The sequence below is a fragment of the Ctenocephalides felis genome, unplaced genomic scaffold, assembly GCF_003426905.1.
Source record: "Ctenocephalides felis isolate EL2017-DRISC unplaced genomic scaffold, ASM342690v1 CF-g0.4_SCAFFOLD_01170, whole genome shotgun sequence".
Classification (NCBI taxonomy): Eukaryota; Metazoa; Arthropoda; class Insecta; order Siphonaptera; family Pulicidae; genus Ctenocephalides; species Ctenocephalides felis.
Window position 1 is genome coordinate 54,583,991 of NW_020537324.1, and position 10,929 is coordinate 54,594,919.

At 32.4% G+C, this 10,929-nt stretch overlaps 1 protein-coding gene across 1 annotated transcript; it reads left to right on the forward strand.

The window, feature by feature from the left end:
* The first annotated feature begins 6,737 nt into the window (after positions 1 to 6,737).
* Positions 6,738 to 7,402, forward strand: LOC113367404. Its single transcript, XM_026609015.1, has 2 exons — positions 6,738 to 6,757; positions 6,829 to 7,402. Exons 1-2 carry the CDS (start codon positions 6,738 to 6,740, stop codon positions 7,400 to 7,402), a joined length of 594 nt encoding a protein of 197 aa, XP_026464800.1.
* The last annotated feature ends 3,527 nt before the right edge of the window (positions 7,403 to 10,929 follow it).

Here is a 10,929-nt window from a genome sequence, read left to right on the forward strand (position 1 = left end):
CATTTGTACGGATTTACACCCGTGTAGCCTAAAGAAATTTTTACACCCAGATCGCGCCTAAAGAAGTTTTACTTCAAAAAAATACTTTTGTTGTGGATTTTTAAACATTGTGATGGCTGATTTTACATTTTTTCCCTCTACTTTCAAATATTGTTGTTAAAATTTCCTAACATTGCTTGTTCTGAGATATCGGTGGTAGACCTTTTTACCCGCAGAACATTAAACCCGGTCTACCCTATATCTGAAATTTTACTTCTCATCTATATAATTAGAATTTAAATTTTATTATTTATTTTGAAAAGATTTTTTTGTATATATGAATGACGAAATGAAGTTTTGTGTATATGAATATGGGTGTTACATGGTTATAAACTTTTTAAAAAAATTTATTTCTTTAAAAAACTTAAAGAACTAAATGATTATATTAATATTTTTGCTAATTTATTATCTAGCTATCACTATCAAATCAATTGCAATCTTTCACGCCAACAATTATGTGCAAACTTGATGGACATATTGCGTTTTAAAACTTATATCTCCAATAATTATCAAAAATCACTAAATTGCTTTTATATCAGAAATTATTTGATGTCAATTATGTTTTAACATTCTGCCTTGTTATGTGACTATGATAGGTTGTTAATTTGCTAAGAGTTCACGCCTATTCATAATTGCAAGTAATTTTAAAAATAGCATGATATATAGTGTTATATGTAACATATCGCTATTAAATGAAGCATAATTTATGAACTACTTTTCTATACAATGTTGCACTGATTTGTTGAATTTATCTATAAATCTACTAAATGCTATATACAATACACGACAAACAACTTTGTAAAAATATAAGTATATTCATTCTTTGTCTGTCTTATATGAAATAAATTAAAATTTATGTTCTAGTTTCTGTAATTTTAGAGGATATTACGATTACAGATGACCATCTTAACAAAATTTAGAAACTTCACAAATTAAGTATCATGTGAGATCAATGAACACCGAATACACTACAAACAATGCAGAAATACTGATTATTTAAAAAATGAAAAATGCAAATATATTTTCTTCGCTTTCAATAAATTAATAAGTGCCATTTTTATCTTTTTTTCACGTTAATTACAATTTCATCGAGACATTTATTAATTGTTATTTTAGTTTTTACAAATCAATTAGAAGATAACCTAATGGTTACCCTCGCTAGTTGTGAATATATTCTTACATAATACAAATTACTATTTTAACTATCTATTTTCGGAGCCATTCTCAAAGAAATTAGTGTCTACAAGAATATATTGATTTCACTAAGGCTGTAAACTCAGTTTTAAACTCTGAACCTGGTAATTCCAAAGACAAGCTTGCCGCTACTAAATAGAAAATAATACTAAGCATTTTGTCGTCATACAATTTTAATAATATTTCTTTAGAAATTACATTTACATTTTATTTAAAGGATTGAATATGAAATTTCATATTCAGATATTTTCATAGCCCCCATTGATATTGCTGCAAATGTTAAAATATATCAATACAATATTTGCTGTAATTTGTTGTATGTCTGTTTATAGGGTTGGTATGGTTAAACGTGGAATAGATTGATTTTTTTCGTAAGAATTCGAAAAAAAAGGGATATTAACTAAATATAAAATAAAGCAGCAGCTACTCATTAGTCAATATATTCCAATGAAAACTAGTATTTGATTAAGCCACAATATGAATCCTCAATTGCATTTCAGGAAAGAAGGCTGTCCAACTACATTTGACAATTTAGTCAAAAATGTAATTAATGCTGAATTGTATGTTCACTCCGCCATGATGCTTGACAAAAAAAAATACAAACTAAATCATGCAAGCATAATTTTTTTAAAACCTCGCTAAATCGTTCGAATTTACAGAGCACGCATAATGACTATCCTCCTAGGGCGTCGAGAGCTAATTATCCGCTATCACGATATTAAAACAGAGCCGTGTAACGAATTAATAGAACCGGATCTATCCTATTGACTGTGCTTAATCTACACACTAGAGTTTCAAGTACAACATTATACATTGAACCTGTGCATACATAACTCGGCGATTGTTCTACGTTTCGGTTCGGCACCGTAACAATATGATCCCTATTAATATATTAGCAGCCGTAATCATTGTTAAAATTCTTCCACGGGCGGCTACAATGATGCGTTGTGTGTGCTCGAATTATATTATATTATAATATAATATAATCGCAGTCGTTGTATTAGCTTTACGATAAGCGAGAAGATAAATTAGCTCGAAAGCCGGTCTCGAAAATTAATAATGTATACATCATAAGTATAGTTAAAAACATTGATAGATTCATTTTGCAACTGCGCCTTAGAGCATAGATAGCATAGTTAAAAATATTATAAGCATAGTTAAAAACATTGTTGGATTCATTTTGCAACTGCGCCTTAGAGCATAGATAGCATTATAACAGAATTTAATATCACACGTTTCCAAATTGAGATAGATAATGAACTCTCCACACCAAAACCAATCCATTCTGGTGTTCCTCAAGGTAGTGTACTGAGTCCCATATTATATCTATTATTCACAAGTGAGATACCACTAGATTCTAACTAAGCACATATGTGATGACATTGAGATTTCTTCAAGTCACAAGGATGCATAAATAACCTATCTGACTAAACCTATCTGACTGAATTAGAATTTTCATCAAAGTCGACAAATCGCAACATCTTATCGTCTTATTAGCACACAACATACATATTTACGATTACTAATTGATATGAAAGGCGTTTAAAAATTTACTATTTATGAGCTTATTGAAGAGCTTAAATTTCTTCCACTGAACCTCTGGAACGTTTTTAAAACAATTCTTAGATATTGGCGACGAAATGGTTACAGTCGATAAAACTAGATGCCTCTAATTATCGATCGATTCTTGAATAAAAACACAGATTTTCAGGTATTATCACATTATAAAATGTTTTCCTCTCTGCATCCAGAAAGAGCAAAAAAAAAAAACAATTAGAAATTGAATTTAAAATAGTTTTTGAGAATGAACTAGGTGCAACACAAATATATGCCAAAGCTGTAAATTTTTTTACAAAGTTTTTGAATTTGCGCTTATTTGAAATTCAAATATGAATGTTCAGATTTTGCTTTGTAATTAAACAATTAATGATTTTATAAAAATCTATAATGAAACGCTATAAAAATATATCAAAACCATGAATATACAAATGTACTAATTCAATTTAAATGAAATCAGTTTCATACTGCCTACAATGACAATAAATTTGTCCCAAGAACATTTTATTTGGCATACATTGCAGTGGGTAAACCAAGCTCCATAGATTTTTTGTTATCTGACCTTTTAACTCACAATTATTGGTTTTACCTATATTAATATAATAAATAATTATGCAAATATTATAATGAGCTTTGTAAACTAAAAGTAAGAAATTATGATAATCAAAGATATTTTATTAAAGTATTATACGCTGAAATAAAAAAGTTATAAATTTGCATTATTCATAAATTTTATAATAAATATCTTCATTGTCATATTATCCCCATTTTTGATAAAGTTTAGTAAAATTTAATATAACAAATGACTTACCTAATCTTTTTTTTCTTGAGACATATTATGAGGTTACTATTGTAATATAGATTAATAGTAATAAATTTGCTATCCTAATAATAGTAGTTTATAGGAGAGTGATTTCAACTGCAATATATATATATATATATATATAATATATAAAGTTTATGTAGAAATATAATAATTAAATGCAAATTTTAGATTTTGATCAAATTTTATTCAGGTCTAATTTATATTTAATTATGGAAACTTATGCATTGCAAAATATTTTTTAAAGAAAGCTGTGTGTAATAATACAAATTCTATTTAAATAGTTCGGATATGTGATACAAAAATGTGATTCCTTATATGATTTTGTTCATAAATATATTACATTGTCCTTTAATTTATTTGATGTACCAGCGCCCTTTCTAATTCGCCCCGAAGCAATATATGACTACAATGTTATTCTATTGTCGAGAGTTTTCAATTACAAATCGCTGCAGTGTTTAATTTTAATTTGAAATCATCAATTGTTAATATTATAATCTTATATGTAAACATTTTATAAGGCTGTTCAAATTAGTTTTGCATACTTTGTATATATGAACATGTTGTGAAAGTGTATTGTTTAATTACTAAATACTAATTGTATGATGAATGCATTCAAATAATACGATCATGAATTTAGTTTGATCTACTAGATAAATATGGATATAATAGTAATATAATACATTTATGATATTGTAGGTTTATATACGCAAATCTTGAATTAAAAATATTTGTATAAGAAGACTCTACATATATATTTTAATTATAAAAATCTGCTGTATATTAATAAAAACCTAAATTTCATTAATAAAAATTGTTACGCGATTACGTATAATTTAAGTTAAGGTATAAATTATTTATAAGTATAAGAAAATGTAAAAGATGAAATAATACATTTATTAATTTTTCTAAACTATTTTTTTTATAATAGTATTCTATTGCAATAGTAATCAATAACCATCACGATAAATTTTTGGTGACAATATATAAAAAATTAAAATTATACATGCCTAGATACTTTAGGTACGTAGATGCCTAAATGCTTTAGCAAATAAGCTCAATAGTATATTCAAACTAGTATAAATTGGTACTTACATAATACATAATATATTATTTTTAGAATAACTTTACTGAACTTTTTCGAAAATGGGGATAATAATGAAAATATTTATCATAAAAACTTTTATGAAGCTGACTTATATAAAACGACCGTAATTTAGAAAAAAATGTAATATAATTTTATAAAAGTTTTCGATTTTATTGCTGAGGAATACGTTAACTATAATTAGTTGGCCCTAGTATGAATATTAGTATGAATGATGGTATTGTTTCTTTGTAAGATTACTGTGTATAAATGAAAATGACAAGGGTAGTGAATATAAAGATCTAGTGAATATAGAATATAGTAAATATAGAGACCAAAGGTGTAATTAGAGCTAGTATATTTATTTATTTATTTATAAGCAAGCCGTAATCAATAATAATAATAGATATTATTTCAGGCTCTTGTCTATATAAATGAAAAGATCAGTATTAATAGAGGCGGACTCATAAAAAATAAATAACATAAAAAATATTGATGTATAGTTTCAATAGTATACGTAAAATGTGTAAAAGGTTGTAAAATATTATTCACTCCATATGATTTATTAAAAAATATATAATGCTTTCTGTAATTTAGCCATATTGACGAACATCAAGAATAGAAGTGATGGTTGTAGATATCATAAAGAATATGCAAATCCTTTGCGCTCTTATTCATTATTCAAATAATTGAAGTAATCAGAAATACAAGAAGCTCTCTTAAAATTCCAATCTCATCAATTTAACAGCTCCATTATCATAGAGAAGGAAATGAAATTACAGTGAACTGCATAATGTAAATATGGCAAAATGATTTTTCCGTTATGACGTTTTAAAGCTCCCGCCCGCCCGATGTTCTGATTTGATAGCCCCCGCCTAATTTAATCCTTAGCTTCCTGCATGCGACGCTCGAAGCATTTCGCCTTGTTATAGCTTTTATGTTTATATTTTAAGTACAAAAGAGATTTTCATTTAGCATTAAACCGTACAGGAACAGGGCATTTTTCCATATAAAATGTCAAATGCTGACCTTTCTGTGAACTAATTAAAAACAAGTCGCAGCTCGGTTTTATGTTTAAATGAAATTTCACCCTCCTTTGCTTCGACTTTATTTTTATCTAGTCATAATGACTTTGGAAAATTGAACAGATGCATATACTTATAGTTTAGACTTCGAACCTGTCATTTTTTTACATAATTAGTTTTGAATAAATAATATATCTAATTATAATTCAATAACTAATAGTAAACAATGATTGAATTGTATTGCCCTACATGTAATCCAAATAACTTTGAAAAAAGTTAGAATATATAAGAAAATGCTTCCAATTTAAACAAAAAAAATTATAAACGATGAAAGAGCAATATGAGTTGCTGAGCAAGAAATAAGATAAGATCACATAGAGATCACCTAATAAAGGAATAGAGTTTGAAGTTAAATATCGTTAATACGCGCTGGATTGTTACTTTACTTAATATTTTAAATAATAGTATATATAATATTATTATCTGAATGAATTTTTATTAAAAAATATAGTGTTAATTTTATTTAAGTAGTAATAGTAATTTATGTAGCCTTTCATGTTCAAGCAACGATTGGCGTAATATTGACGATATATCGAAGCGCGTAAGCGCCGCGTCGCCGTCTAATGGACAAACTATAGAAATGTAAACCCATAGAAATGTCAACAATATTTATAGGTATTATTAAAATCTCCATAAAATATCTAATAATTTTATGTGCATATGTCTAATGATCATTTTTGCTTTCATGTGCATATGTCTAATGATTATTATTGGCACTTTTTACTTTGTATCTTTAGACCTGCTTTTGCCAAAAACTAATCAACACGTCTCCTTATTAATAGAAATCGAATGCTTTTTGAATAATTGAAATCAGTTGAACCGTGTTCCCGAAATCGTCGACGAAAATTTGTATCCGCTCACACACACGCACGCACACACACATACATACACACACTCGATCACACTCATACACACATTAAAGTTAATTATTCCGAAATATTACGTCGCATCAAACATGATGTCCCTGATGACAAGGTAAATACGACAGTAGAGAAAATAAACAAAACCAGAAATGGAGACTTGTTGATAACTATTTCTAAGAAAAGTGAGGACAAAGGCCAAGGACTGCAACAGATTATCGCAGGTGTGTTAAAGGATGAGGCCGAAGTTATTTATAAGGGGCACCAAGAAACTATAGAAATAAGGGATATTGATGATGAAACCTCAAAAATTGATATCCAGATAGCACTACAAAAAGCAACCGGGGGAGCCTGCAACACACCAGCAGAAGAAATTAGGCTTCGTAAGGCATATAGAGGTACCCAGATTGCTACTGTAGCTCTTCCAGCGGCAGTTGTACACGATCTGCTCAAAGCAAGTAGCAAAATACGAATTGGATGGGTCAACTGTCAAATTAAAATCATCAAGAAACCAATTCGATGTTTTAAATGCTGGCTATTCGGACATTATGGATCACAGTGCAAGAGCGAAGTGAATCGGACCAATCTATGCTTTAGATGTGGACAAGATGGTCACAAAATAGCCAACTGTATAAATGCAGCAAAATGTGCACTATGCGCTGAAAATGGAAACTCTGAAAATGTAGCACATCATGCCGGCACTCACAGATGTCCTCTATATAGGGAGGCCATAGAGAAAATAATGAACGCAAAAGCATGAAGATAATACAGCTAAACATGAATCATTGTGAGGCTGCACACGACTTGCTTATGCAGACGGTAAGAGATATAAAAATTGATGTTGCCCTCTTATCAGAACCTTACAAACATCTAACTGATTGGCCATGGGAAACGGACAGTACCACCAAAGCCGTTATTTGGTCCTGTGGCAAGTTTTGTTTCCAAATGTTGTTAACAATAGCAACGCAGGATTTGTCGCAGCATCATTAGATGGCATACATTTATACAGCTGTTACGCTCCACCTAGTCTTTCTTTGCCAGATTTTGTCGATTTTTTAGATCGTCTTGTGGAGGATGCAAAACGACACCACCCCGTAGCGATAGCCGGTGACTTTAACGCATGGGCGGTAGACTGGGGAAGTAGGAAGACTAATGCAAGAGGTAAAGCACTTTTGGAGGCCTTCAATGCACTTGACGTGGTTTTACTTAATAGTGGTGATAAACCAACCTTTGAAAAGGGCAGTGCAAGCTCAATAATAGACCTTACTTTTGTTAGCAATAGCCTCGTCAGAGGAATTTGCAATTGGGAGGTATTAGATATCTACACTGCTAGTGACCACAATGCAATCATCTGGGAAATATCAACAGATAGAAACATTAGAAGACATGCGAAAATATCTAAAGCCATTGGGTGGAAAATAAAATCTTTTGATGAAAGCGCCATGAGAGTTGCCTTAAATTGCAAACCTATAATTTCAGAACACGCAGATGAGCATACTAGAGAGCTGATGGAGAGAATAACCGAAGCCTGTGATATCAGTATGACTCGTAAACATGGCATAAATCAAAGACAATCTGTGCACTGGTGGACTGAAGAAATCAGCTCTCTTCGTAAAGAGTGCCTAAAGAAAAGAAGGATCTCTCAGCGTGGATTTAGTCTCAGTAATTCTGCACAACTGGTAGTGGAATATAAACAAGCACGTAGACAACTAAATAAAGCTATCAAAGATAGTAAAGTTAGGTGCTGGAAAGAACTTTTGGATGAAGTCGAGGAAAATCCATGGGGAAGACCTTATAAGACTGTAATGTCTCGCCTCAAAAGCCAGCCAATACCTTCACCAACTTGCCCACGACTATTGAATAAAATAGTAACTACTTTGTTTCCACGACAACCTAATTTGAACTACCAGGTAACACATGTAGAACAGAATAATATTCCACTTATAACACTGCAAGAACTGATGGAAGCTTGTCATCGCGTTGGTAATAGCAAGGCACCGGGATTAGATGGAATTCCTAATATTGCCTTGAAAACATCAATTATGACATCTCCGACAATGTTTCTTAATGCATATAATACATGCCTGAAAGAAGGGGTTTTTCCACGAAAATGGAAACAGCAAAGACTAGTGCTTATTCCCAAAGGAAAAAAACCACCAGATGAACCATCATCCTATCGTCCAATATGCATGCTGGATACAGCGGGTAAAATTTTTGAAAGAATAATTCACCAAAGAATAGATGCAGTAGTTGATCCAATCCTAGCAGACAATCAGTATGGTTTTCGCAAAGGGCGATCAACTATCGATGCTATAAACTTGGTAGTTAATACCGCCAAGGAGGCAATTGCTGGAACCAGATGGAAGGGGGGTTCCAAAAAGTACTGCCTTGTAGCTACATTGGATATAAAAAATGCTTTTAATTCTGCAAACTGGGATTGCATTATGAATGCACTCCGTGACAAGAACGTGCCAGCATACCTATGCAATATAGTCGCAAGCTACTTTACAGACAGAATTCTAATGTACCATTCAAGCGATGGTACAGAAGAATATAATATAACAGGAGGTGTGCCGCAGGGCTCTGTTCTAGGCCCTTTGCTGTGGAATATTATGTATGATGGCCTTTTGAGACTAGAGTTTCCAGAATGTGTGAAACTAGTAGCATATGCAGACGATGTTGCCATAGTGGTTGTCTCCAAACAAATTGATGACATCGTAAGCCTATTCGATATTACATTCAGAAAAATTAATCGGTGGATGGGAACAATGAATCTCCAATTAGCACAACAAAAAGTGAAGCTGTTCTTATCACTAGTAGGAAAAGAATTGAGACCATCAAGCTAAAGATAGGAAATCTTGAGATCACGTCAAAACCTCACATCTGTTACCTTGGCGTAATGCTTGATGCTCGTTTGAATTTCAATCAACAGGTGGAATACGTTAGTGCTAAGGCGTCAATAGTTAGGACGAAACTTGCTCGACTGATGCCTAATATTGGAGGTCCTAAACAAACCAGAAGGATATTACTATCGTCAGTTATTACTTCAGTGCTGACATATGGTATCTCCATATGGGGTGATGCTCTTAAATCTCAAAAATCGAGGAGAATGGCAGGGCCCTTATACCGTCTCAGTGCTATAAGAATTGCTTGCGCATTTCGCACAATATCGGCGGAAGCAGTGTGCGTCATTTCAGGAACTGTGCCTCTCTTAGTCTTAGCAGAGGAAAGACGGACAATTTACCATAGAAGACATCAACAACTGTGTACTGAAAAGTTAAGATTAGAAGAACGGCAGAACAGCATTGACCGATGGCAGCGACTGTGGGATGTCGCTGTAAAGGGCAGATGGACGCATCGTCTCATTCCTAACATCAAAGTCTGGCTAAGTCGCAAGCACGGCGAAGTAAACTATTATACTACGCAAATGCTATCGGGGCATGGCTGTTTTCGAGCCTACCTACACCGATTCAAGCACGATAGCTCGCCGGATTGCCCATATTGTTTGGGCGAAATCGAAGATGCTGAGCACGTGTTCTTCGTGTGCCCGCGATTTGGTGCTCTACGGGATGATGTGGAGGAGACATTGAGACGCACAATTACCCCAGGTAATGTTGTTGAAGTGATGCTGACAAGTGAAGCTGCTTGGAACGCCATAGACAGATTTGCGAGAGACGTTTTAATGGACCTGCGTTCTATAGAGAGAGAAAGGGCGAATGGGACTTCGCCCATTTAAAAGATAAGTAAAATGTTTATGATTTATAACATTGTTTATAACAAGTTAAGAATTGTAACATTCTAGATCCTCCCCCCACGAAGTAATGCCTAGCGGCGGTTTCCGTGGGGACCAGAGGCAGGGGCAAAGCGGAGGTTTTAGTCGGTATTATACCAGGGCGGTATCGAGTCCGACATACCCAGACAGAAGACCGGTCTGGGATGCATAAAAGCATTTCCTTCGCTATACAAAAAAAAAAAAAAAAAAAAAACTCATACACACATCCATTTTTTCTAAGGTATGCTAAAATGTTCAGAAACCTTTAAAACATAAAGATATATGATTTTCATTTTCAATTTTTTTCGAATACTATAACTTACCCTGTGGGTAGTTAAAAATAAGAGATATTTCAAATCTAAACCTAGAACTAGATGTTACAGCTTTATACCAAAAATTTCAACTACCATACTAGTATATTTCCCCGACGATCTATTATAAACATTTTGGACCTCGTGTGGCTTTTATCCAATACGAATAACAAACTTTCACCATGACATTCACTATAATCTATT

Coding starts and splice junctions, on each gene's coding strand:
- LOC113367404 (XM_026609015.1), top strand. CDS start 6,738: ATGATGTCCCTGATGACAAG. Junction 6,758..6,828: donor ATGATGTCCCTGATGACAAG/GTAAATACGACA, acceptor TTCTAAGAAAAG/TGAGGACAAAGGCCAAGGAC.